The following is a 20398-nucleotide window of genomic DNA, read 5'->3' as shown; positions in this document are numbered from 1 at the left end:
TGTATATAAATTGCAAGTTTAAACTGGTAAGTCGGAAATGTTATGAGCTCAATCGCAGGTATTCGCTTTTTCTTGACCTACGGACAAACAGACTAGAGCCTAAATGTCTGAACGTGTAGACAAATTTGTGTAGATCTCTCTACTTCAAAAAAATATTAATTTTTTAATTCTTCCCCTAAGGGATTAAACATAACGAAATTTTAAGCAGAATTCATCCATGAATCTTACATTTGGGCTTATGGTCAAAAAAAGGAACTTTTTGAAAATTCAATCCTCCAAACTTTTCTACAAACTTGTAATTATTTCCTGACAGGATTTTTTTTCCTGATTTGTTTTTCCGTTTGTACAAAAGTACCTATTTAATTTTTTGGGTTATATCCATAAAGTTATTTAAAATTTTATTTGCGTTTACTAGCGACCACGGATTTTGTTTTAAACCCTCGGGACATCAGGCATTCTACGAAAATTAAGCCGTATCCGTTAGTTACGTATATGTTCGTAGTTTTTTTACTAGTACCTAATTCAGTTTTGCAATCATCAAATCAATGAAATCTAATATATAAAAATGTTACACCCGAGATCTATCCAGATGGTTCTTACGCAGAGAAATATTTAAAATATTGCCTGAAAAAGTCTAAAAACAACACTTTTCTATACTCCCATAATTCATCATTAAGATTCAGAATAATACTTATAAGTCAATTTTAACTTTAATACATTACCATAAAGTTTAAGTGTTAGTGAAAAGGTTTCAGAAAGGGAAAAAGTTACGACTGGTAAAGAAATATAATACAATTTGAGAATAAAACTGGACCTGCCGCTGTATTGGGTTCTAGGTTTTTTTAAGATATGAAATAAAAAAGTTAGTAGCCGGTTTGGTGCAGACGAATCAGGCCAGGTAGTATCTAAATATAATGATTGCTTTCAGTAGCGGTTCCTTAAATATGTTTGTTATTCTTTTTATTCGCCCCGGAAACTAATAGAGGAAACACCAAATTTTTTAAAAGTGACATTGTATTTTTAAACGATTGTATGACACCGTTTTGTTGCTCCGAAGTGGTGGCCCATATTAATCTGTGGGAGTGATGTTGGCTACGCCGCGATTGACGTCAACAAAACCAAAGGGCTATTCGTGTATTCGACTATTAATAAGATCGAACTTTACTCTAATAAGTACCAAGAGTACCAACATCAATTCAATCTATAATGGAATTCTAAACAGTGTTATTTATGACACGTCCGTTCTTCACGTCGAATCGTGAAGTGAATTTGGCTTAAAACGGAAACTGTATGTACCTACTGTCTGACTAATTAGTAATCCCTGGAATGTTATTCAAGGAGCTTATACTTGTGTTAGCGTTTAGCTTTTCTGATCACCTATATCGAAGTCAATAAAGGACAATTATATTTTTAACGTAGATTAAGTTTATAATTAATCTAATCCAAAATTTTCAGGTCAAATTATGAAGTTCGGAAAGCCATCCTAGAGCTAAATTTATCGCCAGGGAAGAGTAGAAAAAGAATAGCACTGCTAATTAAATCTGCACACAGATCGGGATACAATTGATTATTATTACTTTTGTGTACTCAAAGGTTGAAAGATCTATATTACTGAACGAATCATTAATGTCACCCAAAGGCGAGGTGAACCGCCAATGTATTTATTCCCGCGGTTTGCGTTTTTTATTATTTTTTTTTTACGCCACGGATACTGTCTAAATAAGTAATACAAAGTTTTCACTTAAAAGTCATATGAATTGATTTGGGTTCTAGGCGTTGGCGTGTTTACCTCAATGAATATAACATGATAGCACCACATTAAATAGGAATCGTTTTTACTGAAGTATAGATGCTTTATAGCGCGAGAAACGCTTTCTACGATTTATATATGTTGTTTTCTAAATCTCATACACCATTATAGTGTACAATGGTGTATGTATTTAATTAGGGGTTCATTTTCGGCCAGGTGTTCATTTACATAGGGTTCTCTAGTTGTCTAGTAACGCCAACGAGAGGGACATGCCGTGGTGGTTTTTATTTGGGTGTACTAGACCCACATAGTCCCTGTCCTGCCCAAAAGGGCTGAGGTAGCTTGCTAAAGCTTTTCCAGCACGACAAAAAACAAAGACATTTTTTCTTGAAAAATGAGCTGAAGGAGGTCATGTTCGTTCCTATAACTGCTTTTTTGGTCTAACAATGGCATCAAAAGTACCGAACACGTAGTCAAAACCTAGATTCCCGGGTTGAGTCATATATTAAATATAAAATAAATATAAATATACTATGACAATACACACATCGCCATCTAGCTCCAAAGTAAGCGTAGCTTGTGTTATGAGTACCTACTAAGACCACATCCTACAAAATACCGCGCTGTTTTCATTAACCTGAGGCGTAGCTTAGGTGTTAAGCCTCATATGCCTGTTATTACGCCAGCACGCCGACCGAAACAGCAAATCTGCTTAGCGGCAGGAATAAGCGTGGCTTTAGTGCTCCCCGGTCGAGCTGTCACAAGAAGCTTTGTTGTACTACAGTGGAATCTCTATAACTCGAATGTCAAGGGAAATGCAAAAAAATTCGAGTTAACGAGTTTTCGAACTTCGAGATACATATGACTTAACTGCTGAAATTTAGACTTACAGAAGCGCGATTTATAAGTGTATATTTCGTATATCTAAGTGTATATTTCGATTTGTAGAGTCGAATTTGAATAATAATTCAACTATATGCACCTACACGTGTACAAGAAAAAAAACAATAGATTAGAAGCCCCGAACCCGAGCCCGAACATTCCTTTTGGATTTTATTGTTTGGGGAATCCCAAGTAAGACTTCATTATATTTTACTAACTACGACTTACAGTCTCCTTTTTGAAATTCGAGTTATAGAGTATAAATGTGTATCATCAATACTTCGTAAGGAAATAACATTTTGTTCGAGTTACAAAGTCTAAATAATTCGAGAATCCGCGTATTTAGGTGTTCAGCGGAAGGGAATGGCAGTTTTTTTCGACTTACTGAGGATTTCGCCTTAACAAGGTTCGAGTTATAGAGATTCCACTGTACTTTGAGTATACTGTACAAATAAATCTTTAGTTAGCAGTGCGTAGGTAGAGATCGTAAAACAGGTTTTAGCTTTGACTCGCCGCATCTGTATCCAACTCTAATTGCTGTTAAAAGGTCAATTAGTTGTGGGTCGCTGTTGGAATTGCAAGTTTCCTAAAGATGTTTTCGTACATCGTTAAAGCAAGTGAAATTGTTTTAGTACTTGCTTTAACTTAAGTGTTAATGACGCACATAAACTCTGCCACAAACACAAACAACTCTGAATAGATAGTTTTTTTTTTTAATTAATTTCAATAACTCTTATAGGTGTCCGCCGAGGATCGAATTGAGTCCCCCGAAAGGGAACAGAAGTAATAACCAATAACCGTTTGATTCTTACCCTATATTATAAGTTTCACTAGTTGGATAGAAATTAAAAATATAGTGTAAGGGAGATATATAACTTCTCTATAATGGTATGATTTTTTATACGCCTACGTATTTTAGTTGGTATATGCCACAACGCAGCTGACCTATCTACTTCCGTAAACAAACAACAAACACCCTATTGGCGGGCCGATAGATTGGACCGGAGTCATTTAATTATAACTATACAATTAATTATCTCCCGCCAAAACGCGGAGTTGCGATCCCGTCCCAGCGTCGCCGCCAATCAGAGACGTTCGCGCCCTGCGCTAGAGCGCGCGCCTTTAATATAATCTGTTATAAAATCGCGCGATAAACTGCAACAAACAAAATCATAACAAAGTTAACTACATAAAACCATTCCAACCTCCAATCGGGTCATACTATACGCAATTGGCAACGCGTGCACATCGGGTGTGAAAAATATAAATAAAAAAAAACAAATATTGCATGAAATAAAAATAAATAAAAAAGTGGAGTCCGGTTCACGGTTTGAGCGGGGCAAAATAAAACCAACTCCTTCTTGGCTGAATGTACTGCCAAGGTTATGAACCTTAGCTTCCGAACTAAATAAAAAAAAGGTCTGCTAAGTGATTTATACGAAGATATCAGTTTGCCATGTAGGTAATGCACCTACGATTGAAAGTGATAGTTGTGTGACTTGTGTGCTAGATAAGTGAATGTAGCCGATATTTGGTATATTGATATTTTGCGGAGTCAACGATTTAAGCTCCAAACTCATTAGAAAAGTAAGTAATTATTTATACATTCATATAGTAATTAAACTTGTTTAAAAGTTACTATATTATCATTAAGTAGCAATAACTACACTAGGTTATATTTTTTTTGCTGTATATTATTAAAGGCAAGGTTTGTTTATATTGTTATGACATATTTGACCAAAATTAATGTAGGTATGATTATTTGGACATATGTAATAATTTGTTGGTATTGAAGAAAAATTAAAATTATGTTTTCATTGTAAAATTACACTCTTAAACTGTTCCGTGCGAAGATTTCGAGGCTAAAGAATAAAACAAGCAACATAGAATTTATAATTTTCCCTATACCTATTAACGAAAAATAAAAATACTGTTTTTAAAAATTCCTCTTTAGAACTCTCCGGAATACTTGACGTCTTATTCCTCGAGGTTTAAACACGCAACATCAAGTTGCTTAAACATTCATTATAATTTAGATTTATCAAATTTCAAGGAAAACTGATATATTTTTCATTAATTAATTATTCTCAGGAAATACCTCATTATAAATTTACAAAAGTGTTTAACTTTGAAATAATGAGTAGGTACATAAATTTGAAATTCCACGTCAAGGATTAATGAGATTTTATTTACTCTATATTATATTAATAAATTAATTTATTAGTCTCAGTAAATAGTTCATTATAAATTTACGATCATATACTTATAACTTTGGAATAATTGGTAACTTTGAAAGTCAAGGATATATTAGATGTTATTTTCTCTATATGTTATAAATAGCGTGAAAGCGTTTTCCGCATCTAATAGAAACTAAACATAAACACAACGCACAAATTATACTAAAAAGGGAAAAGGAGTTTACTAACATTATTGAGTTGGTTTTTTTATAACTCCACGATATGTTATTTAAATATGTAAAGCTAAAGATCTCATTTTGTTCAATATATACCTACACTATACGGCAAACAGTTTTGTAGGTCACGTACGTAGGTATGCTACTATTATTCGCTAAGTAACAAACAGTCCGAGCATAGACAAACATAAATTTTAGTTAATGAAAATTAGCGAATGCGAGTCAGAACTCAGACAGACAGAACGCATCAAGGTTTCAGCAACTAGGAGGAAACGTAAATATAATGAATTAATTATTCGACCGTTTCGAAAAATATCGTTAGTTTTTTGTGGTGAAAATACTTAACTATTCAAAAAAAAACTTTGCTAGTTACACAAATATACTGGATTTGGTTCTCGAACTGGGTAAAGAACAATTCCTTTCTATCACATTCCACTAATTTTACGAAACTTTTTGAAAACTTAATTTATTTTTCTTGTATGTCTTTTACTTCGAATTTCATAAATATTTATAAATTTGATTTTATTACATATAAGGTATTTCTACTTTTCATGGTATTTCTACCTACTTAGTATTTTTCTCACATATGAGGACTTCTGGAATAAATCTCTTGAGATAAATTGTCCTTGTCCAGGACTTTTCCATGTTAATTTTAATCTTTGGTACTAATTAAGTAAAGTAACGTGGTACAAAAAATTAATAAAAAATGAACAAATAAAAGATCAACTAACTTACCCAACATACAACACGGGGCGAGCAAAAACTTTGACCTACTCTACCTATCCGCTAATGAGCATCCAACGGTAAGCACCTGACCTAACAGAATATAATAGTAAGGTATCACACGGAGCGAAAAATTGCTAACGCAACCTACTTAATATAAACCCATCATTTTAAGAAACATGCTATTTTTTATTCTTCTTAAAGCCCTTGACTGCAATCCCACCAGCACGGCTAAGCAGAAGATAAGAATTATATCCTCCGATCATATCCCCTGACAAGGGGTACAGGGAAAAGGAGAAGATTACCCACGTTTATTATTTCATCATATGAACCGATAGACGTCCACTGCTGGACATAGGTCATCTGTAGGGAGTTCCAAGTTCCACAATTTTGTGCCGCTTACGGCCAGCGGCTTCACCTCGTTGGGGGTCGACCAACGCTGCGCTTACAGGTGCGGGGCTGTCATGTTAGCACCTTGGGACCCTAACGTCCATTAGTTCTCCAACCTACTCTGGTACTCTGATACTCCGAGCATAGCTCTCTCCATCGCCCGCTGATTAACTCTCAGGCTTCTTATGAGGCCCATAGTTAGCGACCATAGTTCATCACTGGCAACACGCACTTGTCTGGCAAGACTTTGGTTTTTTGGTACTGAGAGATTTTGGATAAAAAGATGTCACGAAGTTTCCCGAACGTTGCCGATCCTAGTTGTCCACCTAACTGAATATTTAATCTAGGTTATTTATTACACGTATATTATTTGGATATTATTTTCTTATAATCTAGTAGTCGCACACTGGTTGAAATTCGACCATAATTAACTTTAATTATCAGGTTACGCTTTAACGCATGGCTACCTACTATTAGTAAAAAAGCTTTGTGAGTTAGAGAAATATACTTGATTTAGTTACCGAACTGGATAAAAACAATTAGATAGAGCGCTATCATATTCCACTAATTATACTAAAATTCATTTTTTAATTCAAAAGAATGGAATATGTCCTCTTCATTATCATTCTTATATCTTTAATAAATAAATAAAAAAATATATACTTCTTCAGTACACACATCGCCATCTAGCCCCCAAGATGACCTATGAAAATTTTTATGAATAATTTACATAAATACTAAATATAATATACAGATAAACCCAGACATTGAAAAACATTCATGCTCATCACACAAACATTTTTCAATAGTGGTGAATCGAAACCACGGCTTGGTGAGTCCAAGCCGTGGTTTCGATTCCCACAAAAACTGCTGGGCTGAGTACAGATTTTCTCTCTCACAAGAGAGTGAGAATTTGAGCTAGTTCGGGTCACTCAAATGCTTGATAGCGAAGTGTTGGTAAACACTAGGGGTCATATTAATAAACGTTTCGTAACTTTGGAATAATAATGCAGTGTTTGGCTCACAGACAGTACCTTTCAAATGTCACAGCATGTAGTGGAAATACGAGATCAAAACAAAACAAGCAGCAGTAGACTGTGTGGAGTTCGGTAATCGGTTTAGTAGTAGCAGAACCTGTGTGATAGAGCTCGTCCGGGGAAGTACTACCGTCATGCTTATTTCTGCCGCAAAGCAGCATTGTTGCCAAGCTGTGTTTCGGTCTGAAGGCCGGTGTAATTACAGGCAGAATTGGCTTCGCAGCTTCGCCCCTGATTGCGGCATATTGCAGAGCAAGTTCATTACATTCCCTTCCCTTCCCAACAATTCCTTTTTCCCGCCAATCGCCATGATAAAATCCCTACGCAACTACTCATTTAAAGAGTAATAGTTTTCAAGGAAGCTCTATGGAGAGCGTTTCAGTTGGGACTAATTAAGCTAGAACGGTCTAGTGGGTAAGGTTTTGGCTTCTCTTTCCGAGAAACGAGATCGATAACGGCACGCATCTTTAATTTTTCGGAGTTATGTGCGTTTTAAGCAAATATCACTTGTTTTAACAGTGTGAGGAAATCTGTATGCCTGAGAGTTCTAGATAAAGATTTTTAGGGCGTGTAAATTCTACCAATCCGCAAGTGGCCAGCTTTGCGGACTACGGCCTAATCCCTTCTTTTTTGAGAGGACACCCGTGCCCTATAGTGGGCTAGTAATGGGTCGATGATGAAGTGATTTCCATTTAGTTTGTGGTCACTGGTCACCAATCCAAAATCTACCTATCTCTATGCAGGCAAATTTGTATTACATTTTCCATTGTTATCTTAAAATATTAGTAGATAAGATAACATTTCGGTCCTGTCATAAACAGTACCACGGATACTTTAATATCGGCAGATAACTTTTTATATCCAGTGATAGCAGTAATCCATTTTTATGAGGAATTAAAATATAGTATGTTTTACTGACCTAACTGCTTTAAATTAGTTTCTTTGAAACATTCTTTGCAAATATTCTTACTCTGTGGCCCACCGATACTCATTCAAGCGAAATCTGAATGAAATACTGAATCTGAATAAGGTAGGAAACTACTCAATTTCTTACTTATGTACGATGTTCTGAATTAAAAGAGTTAAAATCATCAGAGGTTAGGAGATAAACCTGTGTGTGGAGACTCTTAAAACTAGAGTTTCTTCTAAAAAAAATACTTCATGTTAGATTTGATAAGTCGGGTCGAGAATAACGTAAACTTCGCGAGGGAGGTTCTTCAAATTCATGACAATACGGCTGAAAAATCTAGTAAAAAATTACTAGAGTCAAGGTCAAAGTCAAAGTCAAATATTTCTTTATTCAGATAGGGCACATAGATAGCACTTTTGATCCGTACATTACATGTAAAATATGACAAAGAAGTGAGTTGATGGCGATAACTAAATTAAATATATAAAAATTTGATCTGTTAAAAGTAATTCGATTCCTATTAATACAAATTACCAGTTTCTATTTTTTTTTTCTGCAACTCCTCAATATTGAGGTAGCAAAATAGAAAATTTATATAATAGATTATAATAACGTATAACGTTGTTTCGAACAGCAAATCGATTTTTCTCGGTGTAATATTATTGAGTTACAGTTTAGACAGGTAGGCTGTAATTATGCGTTTGCCACATCGCGTGCGGAAGCGTCACAGTGTGAAGCTCCTATGGCCCATCATCGCGATAGCAAGTCCCGTTAGCGCACGCGATGTATCGTTTTAAGCTGGGTCCACACATCATACGCATTGTTTATACTCTTTTTCAGATGTATGAATCGGACATTTTCTTATAAGTTTGACGTTATTTTAAATGCACACTTATATCCATTCAAATTCATATCATTGTAAAGTGCTTGTGTTACGTGTTAGTTGCGTGCGGAATTGTCCACATTACGAAGTTGCTATAGCCCATTGAGTCCATCAACGCGAGAATTAGTTCCGTTATCGCAAGCGACGCATTATAATAAGCCAGGTCCAAGCTCCGCAGCAACTTTGCAACAACTGCAAACAAAACGGTTCGCACGAATGAAATAAATGCACCTTGCATGTATGACGAGGATATTGAGTAATTGCCATTTAAAGCTATCTATAAAAAAGTTTTAAAGTTATCAAAAAAAAAACTTAAACATAAATCACCCCTTTAAACATATCTAACAACCTGCCGAGAAGTGATGCACGTCGTATCGCAGAAATCGAATTAAAATTATTTATAGAAAAATATAATTAGAAAAATTTTGAAACACAACACCCGTCACGCAATAGCTATACGCATAAAATTCCTCCATTTTCTCGTTATAATAAAAGTGAAGTGTGAAGATAGAATTTTTCCAGTTGTAGAGTGTAGACCCGGCTATTCATAATATGTGCTGCATAATGTAGTGCAGTGACAACTTGAATAATCATTATCGTCAATTACATATACGCTATTGCCTGTATAGCAGGTGCCACATAAACAGAGCGCTAACGGTCAACTTGCGCGGCACCGCATCTACGCAGTTACGATAGTTTAAAGTTAATAGTAAACATGCATTTATTTTATTTTTATTCGATACTTGTAATAGTACGAATAGGCGTAGGCGATAGGCGAAGAAAGCAACTTGAAGTATATAAAAAAGATTTAAAATAGCCAACCGATACGTGCATTTTAAACGCTCGCCACTCAGTGTGAAGCTCATTAATTCGGTGACATACTCGTATGCTTTCGAACCCGAGACTTTCTACTTATTTAAGATCACAGTGCCATTGCACCATGGAGGTTAATTAATTAAGGTCACAACTTCACAAGTCGATGCATCAAGACGTGTTTTCACAGGTCGACCTGGTTAAAAGTACTTGACAGGTAATTTACCGTCAACCGATAATACCTCCTAATAAACGTGTTTACTCAAAGTCACAAAATATGCATACGCCTGAAACTGGCGTCAAACAAAGTTGTGGCGAGGGAGAACGCCTGACAGCCTGAACGCTCTTTTAACGTGACCGTGATAGCCAAGTGGGTGAGGCTTCGGCTTACCTTTCGGGGAGCGGAGTTCGATCCCCGGAAGTTTTTTTTGTTTAGTTTTACTTGGGTCCAAGTTAATTGTGTACTGTTATAGTCTTTATAATGCACTTAATATTTATCCGCTAAAATTAAGCGTGTGCAAAAAATCGGTTTTAGATTACCTACATAACACTATACATATATTTGCATGATAAGATTAATTTTAAATGTCAAAGATACCTTTTTGTTGAAATCTCTCAGTATTTGTTCGTTTCTGGGATTTCTCTGTATAATTAAGGGAGGCTAACTGCCAAATTATTCGTCTAAACAATTTCCAATGTAGTAGATAGATACTACATTAGAAATTGTGTGTACAATTCTCACAAGTCTACTAATTCTCTTTCTCATTCTGAAAGAAACGCTGTGCCCTGTTGTGGCCCGGTGATGGGTTGATGATGACGATGACATCATTAACATATGTGCATGTTGCAGGAAGATGGAGTTTTGGCGATGGTGGACAGCTGCCACCCTGGGACTAGTCTGCTTGGTGAGCTCCCAAGACACAACCGTACCACCTGCACCAATAGTATACGAGTAAGTACAACGTACCCTCAGGGAAGCATAAAATGCATTTGTATGCAGAAAAGCAACAATTGAATTGTAGGTACATAGAGAGGCACTCTTTCAAACAAAATGTCTGCGAATTCGTATTTCTATTATTATTTGTCCAATATCGTATATATATAATACACTAATTAAAATAAATTATCGAATGTTATTGATAAACGATTGGCGCAGTTTGCAGCGACCCTGCTTTCTGAGTCCAAGGCCGTGGGTTAGATTTCCACAACTGAAAAATGTTTGTGTGATGAACATGAATGTTTTTCAGTGCCTGGGTGTTTATATGTATTTTATAAATCAGTCACCTTAGTACCCATAACACAAGCTACGCTTACTTTGGGGCTAGATGGCGATGTGTGTATTGCCGTACTATATTTATTTATTTATACAAGATATTTAAAGGTAGTCAGATTTATTGTATTAGCGCCAGTTTTTAGCCAACAACTTTAGGAACATTGACACTTATTTAGTGTTGTTCTTGCTTAAGCTTTAATTGTATGTGCGTTCAATAAGATTAGCCGAATAACATTAGTGGCACCAACAACACTTTTAGCACTGTTGTTAGTTAATTAAAGCATTCCGTTGCCAGGCCATCATGGACATACAAGTGCGTGCCAGACGAGGGGTGCCATCGCTCCGCGCATCCACAGCCCACCAGCTCAAACTCGTCCGGTATGGTCTTCGCTAGTGTAGACCTCTGCAGAACAGTGTGCGGAAGGTTTGGTGGACTCTGGCCTAGACCTGTCACAGCAGCAATTAGCATGCAGACAGTCAGGATACATCCTAATTTCTTGAGGTAAGTCTTCTCAAATAAAGCTCATAGAAACGTAGCATAGATTTGGCTATGCTAGGTCTATCTCTACGTCATCAGATTGAGAATAAAAAATTGTAGAATAATCTCATTTGGCTCAGAGAGTTGGCAATAAGCGAAACTAGTTCCTGTAAGCATTGTGCAAGGAGGAAAAATTAATATTACTTTAGGATCAGTGGCGTGCACGAGGTTCTGGGCCAGGGTATGCATAAAGAAGGAATGTGGCATGGAAAGGAAACTTCCGTCTCCTTTATGAGACATGCAAAAATTTTAGGGTATGCAGTGCTTTTGTGCATATATGAAGCACTGTCTAGGATGCCAAGTTACTAACATCAAGCATATTATGGACGTCCATCGGTGTAAATGATAAATTTGTAATACTGACCGTAGAGTCACTTATATATTAATCAAATTTATACTTTCTGTTATCAAATTTTTTATAGCCAAAATTTATATGATACCTGTAACATGCCATCTATGATCGTGCATGAGTCCATTAATAAAATTATTTTCTATCTAAATTTGAAAACAGCTTGCCCAGTTTATGAAGATCCGTATTTTGTTAAAAAAGTTGTCCTGTTCGCAGAACTGGACACAGAAGTCTAGATTTTGAGGCTTTCAGGAGGCTCAGTCTTCAATTATGACCCTGAACGTAGATTTACTGATATATAACTTGATACGAGTTTTGTTAATCTGCCATTCTTTGAGACTTTTGTCATACACGATGTAAGCCCTATCGTATCCTGAGTTAAATTAAATTTATATTAAAAAAAAGGAATTCAACATTACTCGATATTATTCTGAAAAAATATCTCCACAACATACTTTTCTGATTCCGGCTGAAAAAAAGACTCGTACGCATCCAATCTTTTGCTGATGTTCCATGCATACTGACTTCTAGGTTATATTATCTGCTTTAATCCAATAGAACGACTACGATTTTTAATCATTAACAAAATGTTTTACTCTATAGTAACGTTGAATGCTTTAATGCATATTACTTAGTTAGACAATGGACTTCTACCGCGTCAGTACGAAAAAGTCGTCCGGGTGTATTCATCATTTCTGCAATCACGATACAAGTAGCGTCCAACTTATCGCGTGCATTTGAAGGCCAATAAAAACGTATCCTGTGTTTTAAATGACCGTTGCACGCAATGTTTATGGCAAATAATTGAAAAGTCATTAGGCGAGAAAGTGAAACAAATTTGTCAAATAACTAAATAGCAACATTACGCTACGGCCAAAAGGAGCGGAGCAAGAATGAAAAGTGTTGCAAAAATCGGAAAAAAGGTTCCTTTTGAGAGCTTCCGATGCGTAAACGTAATGTAAAACAGAGTTGTACCTCTTTAAAAGTGCCGAGAAAACGTATTAAGGATGACGAAGTCGCGTGGGACGCTAGTAAAGTATAAAGGTAAAACAACTTTTAAATTATATCATAATTTGGTAGGTAGATCTATTTTTGTTTTGTCAAGTGATAGCCCAGTCTGTAGGAGCTCGACTTTACTTTCAGGGGGTCGAGTTTCAATCTAAGGACGTACCTCAAACTTTTCTAAGTTTTGTTTTAAGTAATTAAAATTCCACTTGCTTAAACGGTGACGGAAAACATCGTGAGGAAAGCTGCATGCCTTAGAGTTCTCCATAATGTTCTCAAAGGTGTGTGAAGTCCACCAATTCGCACTGAGCCAGTGCGGTGGACTACGGCCTTAACTCACTATGGAAGGAGACCGGTAGGGTGATTACGTATCTCGCGACAGGCTTGCGACAGGCGTAAATCTTGCAATCACTGCTGTCAAAAGTCACTTTTCCATACAATAAACAAACAAGCAAAAGTCTGATTTACCTCTGTCGCAAGCTTGGCGCGAGATACGTAATCACCCAGCCGGTCTCTTTCCATAGTGAGTTAAGGCCGTAGTCCGCCACACTGGCTCAGTGCGAATTGGTGGACTTCGAATTGCCATGTAGTGGGATGTTAATGGTTTGATATTATGATGATGATGATGATGATGTTTATGCAAAAGGCTACTTGCCTGTATATGCCTCTATAGGTATATACAAATGCAAGTATCATAAAAACCTGACATAATTTTTTACAATAACAGTAGTACGTATCACTTGTAATGTAGATAATAGCCTCCACAATAAAGCGTGACACGAAGATAATGATTTTAACAATCCCACAGTAATGTTAGTAGTTTTATCTCGTCGCCTATATTTTACTTAATAAGCCATTTATTTGCAGTACTATCGTTATAAAGTTACTAATATATCATACCATATATACCTATTTAAAAATATTTTCCACGCCTTCAATGGCAAAACCGGGTTTTTTTTTAATTACTACTTACCTACTACATCTTTTGCCTGCACGCATGTTTATATGGTTGCTCTATTGTCTATTTACGTAAACAAATATATTTTTATTAAGTTTGAAGTGAGTATAAAAATTATAAAAACAAATATTCTTCCCCTTTTTTTCATTTGTTTTTATTTATTCATCTACTAGTTAGTTAGTCTACTAGACTAGTAGTTTGTTTACTATTTAGTCATCTTAGTACCCATAACACAAGCTTCGCTTACTTTGGGGCTAGATGGCGATGTGTGCATTATCATAGTATATTTATTTATTTATTTATATTTATATGATTGCTCTATTGTCTATTTACGTAAACAAATATATTTTATTAAGTTTGAAGTGAGTATAAAAATTATAAAAACAAATATTCTTCCCCTTTTTTTCATTTGTTTTTATTTATTCATCTACTAGTTAGTTAGTCTACTAGACTAGTAGTTTGTTTACTATTTAGTCATCTTAGTACCCATAACACAAGCTTCGCTTACTTTGGGGCTAGATGGCGATGTGTGCATTATCATAGTATATTTATTTATTTATTTATATTTATTTAAAAAAAATATGACCCAGTTATTCGTCACCATCCTGGATTACCATTTGATGTTTAAAGATGCCATAAAATACTAATGAAGTAGTATCCATTTATCGTGATTCTTATCAGGCCGCCTCCCGGGATATGACGCTCTTAGCTTTGATTTAACTTAGCTTATCGGTAACCCCGGAAGTATTTAACATAAATAACAACATTGCCTAGTTTCTACTATAACTCATGCTATTAAAATCAGTTTTACTAGTTGCTAATCGTCATCCTTATCTAGTACGACACGTTTGACCTAGTGACTAGTCCATAAAACAAAACGACGTCTCCATTTATAATTCCACGCTTAAGATAGCGCAAAGCATTCAATTTACTAAAGTACCTATACGACATGTAGCGGAGTTAGGAAATACTATTAAAGGGTGCATAAGTATATTTCATAAGAAATAACCCTGTAAAAATATTAAATCAAAAGAAACATATTTATTTTTCCATACAAACTTATTCTAATTATTGTGTTTACTTTTGACAACCCTATTGAAGATAAAAGACCGACACGTGAATAGTACCTACGCTACGTGACGCGTACGTAATAAAGTAACAGGAGTCACTTCGTTTTACTTTTGTATGGGGTGTTAGGGCTGTATCTGATTTATTTCAGTAAAAACTAAAGCAATGGTTTATTCAATAAGACTTCGGATTCATTCTCAGTGGGCCGAGTTCGAATCCCAGCACACATCTCTAACTTTTCTAGAAAAGTAAAAAGAAAACTTAGAAAAGTTAAAGCAATTAAAATATCACTTGGTCCAACGGTGAAGGAAAACATCGTGAGCAAACCTGCATGCCTGCATTTTCTATGTTTTTTCCTTTTACGCCATTGGTTGCCTGGAAGAAATCGCTATTTAGCAATAAGGCCACCAAATTGTACTCTCTTGATATGTATTTATATCTTTCTAACTACTTTTTTTTTTCTTTGGCGTACAATAAAAGTGTATTCATTCATTCATTCATTCATAGAGTTCTCCATAATGTTCTCAAAGGCGTTTGGAGTCCAGCAATCCGCATCCAGCGTGGTGGAATACGGTATTAACCCCTTCTCATTGTTGGAGGTGGCCCATGCCCTGTACATGAACCCCCGTGTCTCGGACAGCATGTTAAGCCGTCGGTCTCGTTATTATCACTAACTTATGATTATAGTCATTAAAGCCCAACCCGTATTAGAGCAGCATAGTGGGCATATGTGAATATTGAATGTATCATGTTTAGAAAATTGATAATGCTTTAGTAATATACAATAACTTCGATATCAGATTTTATTTAAAGCTAGTATACCGTTAAGATACGTTAGTTTACCGTAGTAACCATACCATTATCTGCAGGTACGGCACAATTCATTCGAAGTTATTTAACGCAACAACAACAAACGTGGGAATTTAAGAATTTTATTAAAATTGCAAACCAGTAGGAGGCATTATTACACAAAACCTTGAACGCACAAAGGCAGTAGCTCGTCACGATATATATATTACGAAGCTAAATATAAATTGTAAGTTATTTATGATTATGCTTATGAGGACGTTAATGTCGTTGTGGATTTACGTTTCCTAAACTTTATATCGGAAAGAGCGATACCTCCAAATACAGGTTTTTTCCAAACTTAAATGGAGGTCTTAGCCTATTGTTTTGTAATGAAATTTAGATAACAAATAAATAATTTTTTCATTTTTTAAAATTTTGCTAGCGTCTTTTGCTTCTACTACCAGCTACTTTGATCACCAACCCCTCGGCCCAGTGTGGTTATAATAGGCAAACTACTACCGTCAAATTCGATTTAAAATTCAAAATTTCTTTATTCATGTAGGCCTATCACAGGCACTTATGAAGCGTTCATACATATATGTCTACATAATTGTAAGGGGCTGGTGATAACTTCGTTCGCCAACTTTAACCTAAAGCTATGAGGGTTCCAAACACGCCCTGGTCTAAGAAGAGCCCACAACAAACTTAGACAGATATTTGTTTTTTTGTTATTAGGTACCACCCCACAGTAAATTTATATTTAGAGCTATGAAGTTAGAACCATTCACACTTAAGCTTTTTTATAGTTTAAGTAATCCTTAACTTATTAATAATAATAATATTAGGATATATATTAAGATTAATTAACTCTCACAAGATAGAAAAATGAATGTTAAAATGCAAAATGTAAATTGTTGATGTTGGAAAAGAGCAACTGCTGAGTTTCTTGCCGGCTTCTTCTCGGTAGAATCTGCCTTCCGAACCGGTGGTAGAATCACTACAAACAGACAGACTTGACGTTTCAAAAGGGCCTACTTGAAATAAATGAATTTTGAATTTTGAATGAATTTTGAATTTTGAATTTTTAATAATTGGATTAATATTAGGATTTTTCTGTAAGCTTACAATTGAATGAATTTGAATGAATAAGCAATTTTGTGTAGCCTAGCAATGTAGCCTAGTACACACACGACCGAGTGAGACCACAACGAGTTTATTTTTGCTTTTAATATTTATATTGTTACAATCCAGCAGAGAACTGTTATAGGATAATTGATGATGAGGACAGGAGGGTTAAGCCCAGTCGTGAAATAACTGGTAGAGGCTGAATGTTTTTCTATTTATTGACCGCGCGAAGTAAAATCAACACATGAAAGTTTTGTTAAGGTACACAAAATGCACACTCGTGTCTCGAGGCACTATAAGAAAGTTATTATGCAGTCAGCTGGAAGCCCTAACTACGATGAGAGAACTGTTTCATGACGTTTTAAAACTATAACTAAGTATTTTGTAAAACGTAGGCAATACCTGCTTTACAATGTGATGTTACGTAAGAGGTGACGCAAACGGTATCACGGGACTCTTATAGTTACGGATACGGCCATTCTTTCTCTTTATGAAGGCATACATTCAATTATTTTGTACTAGCTGTTGCCCGCGACTTCGTCTGCGTTTGATTTTGTTTTTTGATGTGGCATTAAATTTAGTTGTAGTTGTAAAAAAAATAAAAGTATTCAGTATCGCTAAGCCTTAAACTGAGGAGGGTGTCCACTGAGGAGTTCTGGCCCCTATCTCCAACTAAAGTTTGGGCAAAATTAATCACATATTATAACCTCTATAGTACAAAAATATTTATTTAAATAGGTTATAATTTGTCGGAGTTATGGCGTAAACACTTTCAACCCCTCTCCCAAAGAAACCGAGCTTAACCGAGCCGAGTCGGGATAAAAAGTATCCTATAATACTTCTAACACTTCCAAGAACATGTGTACAAAGTTTCATGAGGATCGGTTAAGTCGTTTTTGCGTGAAAGCGTAACAAACTAACTTACATTGACATTTATAATGTTACTAGGGATGTTTTATTGGTTTAGTTAGGCGCTGTAGTGGTTATGTCGGACTCTTGCAGACCCTTCACGCTATTTTACCCTGTCGTCCTGTGCCACGGAAACATTTTCACATACATCCGCGACGGGTCAAGTTCAATTTAACCTTACCAATGAAATATTATTAATTTATTTATTAATTGACTGTAATCACTTTACGAAAAGTGAAATCGGGCGAGGCGAACTGAATATGAACTGATTATTATGAACTGAAAATAAAATGAAGAATGAGAATAAATTTTATTTATCCAAAACTACTATCTATTAAAACATTTAATTCGACCTTCAATGTATAGAACAGTTTGAAATAAAATTATAAATATAACCTAAAATAAACTATTTAAAAACTAAATAAAATCTAAAACGTCCTCGAAACCACCGCAGCGAGGCACAGTTCCTAAGATGCTGGCAGCATTGCCCCTTTGGATGGCCAAACTAATTCGTTGGCCAAGGTAACTGCCCGCTCTAGGATCACCGGTAGACTCGATAACCCTTTTCGATAATTCTTTGAAAAGGGCTCTTGCCTCTTTTATTTATTTATTTCATTACATATTGTACATACACATAGCAACTACAAAATACAAAATTGTAAAAACTTCACAAATTATTTAGATGTATAATATTTATAGGTTATGGTTATTAGGTAGGTACATTTACATCGCAAAATACCTATGTGCAATTGTAAAAACAATCCAATTGTTCATAGACTACTGAACTAGTATAAACTGTGTTTCAGTAGTCAGCCTTCCTCAATTATACAGGAAAAATTACACAACGAGCAAATAGTGAGAAATTTTAACAAAGGACATTTAAAATAAAATTTATAATTATGGCATGCAAGTATGTTCATAGTGGTGCTGTGTATATGTAGATATGTGTAGTGAAAGTATGCAAAGTACTGTGTGTAGTATGGTAGGTGTGCATGTTTGACATTAAATGTAAAACTTATAAATTATTGTATTAGGTTTACAATAAACTAAAAGTAAATTATTAATTTAATACAACAATACAAATTAGTATTTGACCTATCCAATACTGATTTATATTTTTATATTGTGGTTATATTTAATGGTGCGGTAATATAAACAAGGATTTTTTTTAAACTAGACCCACACAAGACAAAACTCATGATTAAGCTCCTTAACAAGCAGGATTTGCGAGTATATTAATTATGACAACATCGAAATTATGGATATCGTGCAGAAAATACCAAATTCAAATAATTCTTGCCGTGCCGAAGCATTTTAAGTGGCCGGAACACGTCTAAGCTTGAATAGGATACCACTGTTTAACGATACATATTTATAGGAAGAACGCAAATTCGTGCATGTAATCTGAAAGTCAATCACCAATCGTACGTACGTAATAGTGAAATTTTACACTCTCGCTTTTTTCGATGGTTGAGATATTTCAATTTTATTGGAACGTAACGTATTCCGTTGATAAGTCGTAAGTCAATTTAATTTTAAATTTGGGTAAATATTTCGAAAGCCCAAACAGCAGATTTTTTGTAGACTAGTGTGTATGACCGTTACGAATTGTCTAATATGAAGGTTTTACCCGTCGATTGTTTTATATATCTCTTCGATGATTCGATGATAGTAATTATAGACACATATGTAAATAACGTCAAATCTAAGTATAATATCTTATAACTAAAACTAAAAGTGAGTTTTATGTTCTGTACTGCTTCTCTTATTGTACATTTTAACAGTGCCAGTTACGCGGTGCTGGACTATTACCAACGTTATACTAAAATATCTAAACGATAGACTTAAATAAATCTTTTTTGTCGGCTCATATGAAGAATATAGTGTTTAAGGCTGAAGATACCGGAGTTCCATTTTGGTTTTGATTAATGGGAAATCTTACATGCCTTGTTTTCTAGTCGAAGTGTGTTCGTAAGCGAGTGTGAAACTAAGTGTGTTTGACTTCGCACGATTTTTCGATTCCCAGTTCAGCCCAAAATGGTTAAAGTTAGCTTTTCTGTCACAAATTTATCAGACCAGTGTTTTATGACTGGTATTGTCAACCCCCGTGCCTCGGAGAGCATGTTTGGCCGTCGGTCCCGACTATTATCAATAACTTTGATGTTCCCAGCAGTGGTACAATAGAGTGATGATGATGAATGGTTAATCTATCGGCCGTCTCTTATTCTATATCGTTCGGAAATAGATAGACGGACGGGAGACACCTGTGTCATATATTTACAAACCTGCGCGTGTGTGCATTTATATTAAAGAAGATAAACATCCCGGCACACTTACGATACCTCACCTGACGCCACGTCATTTACGTAGCTTGTTGAGTTTAAATGAAATCGTATTATTTTTTAACTATACCCGTGATGTGATAAAGGGTTGAATGTGATTTTATTCGAGAATAATTCAATTAAAACTTTTTTGAGTTATAAGAGTGTTGCCAGGTGAAACTACCTAGACTGCTATTCCACGAGATGATTCAGTCCAAGTTAGTATCAGGCTAAGTGCAAACCAATATTAAAGTCATACCCC

General features: G+C 35.4%; 1 protein-coding gene across 2 annotated transcripts in view; it reads left to right on the top strand.

Annotated features, from left to right (window-relative positions):
• Positions 1-20398, top strand: part of LOC120630487 (chitooligosaccharidolytic beta-N-acetylglucosaminidase) — a 33476-nt gene continuing 13078 nt past the window's right edge. Inside the window, exons 1-3 of one of the 2 annotated variants that reach the window (XM_039899731.1) lie at positions 1-26; positions 10652-10753; positions 11370-11576. In XM_039899731.1, coding sequence (XP_039755665.1) covers positions 10656-10753; positions 11370-11576 — 305 coding nt within the window. In that variant the 5' untranslated portion in view covers positions 1-26; positions 10652-10655. Of the gene's footprint in view, positions 27-3736; positions 4220-10651; positions 10754-11369; positions 11577-20398 lie in introns of those variants that run through there. The other variant, XM_039899730.1, reaches the window with a different exon arrangement.

Source organism: Pararge aegeria, chromosome 16, assembly GCF_905163445.1.
Source record: "Pararge aegeria chromosome 16, ilParAegt1.1, whole genome shotgun sequence".
Taxonomy (NCBI): Eukaryota; Metazoa; Arthropoda; class Insecta; order Lepidoptera; family Nymphalidae; genus Pararge; species Pararge aegeria.
Note: the sequence above shows the minus strand (reverse complement) of the source record. Positions and strands in the feature narration are given on the sequence as shown.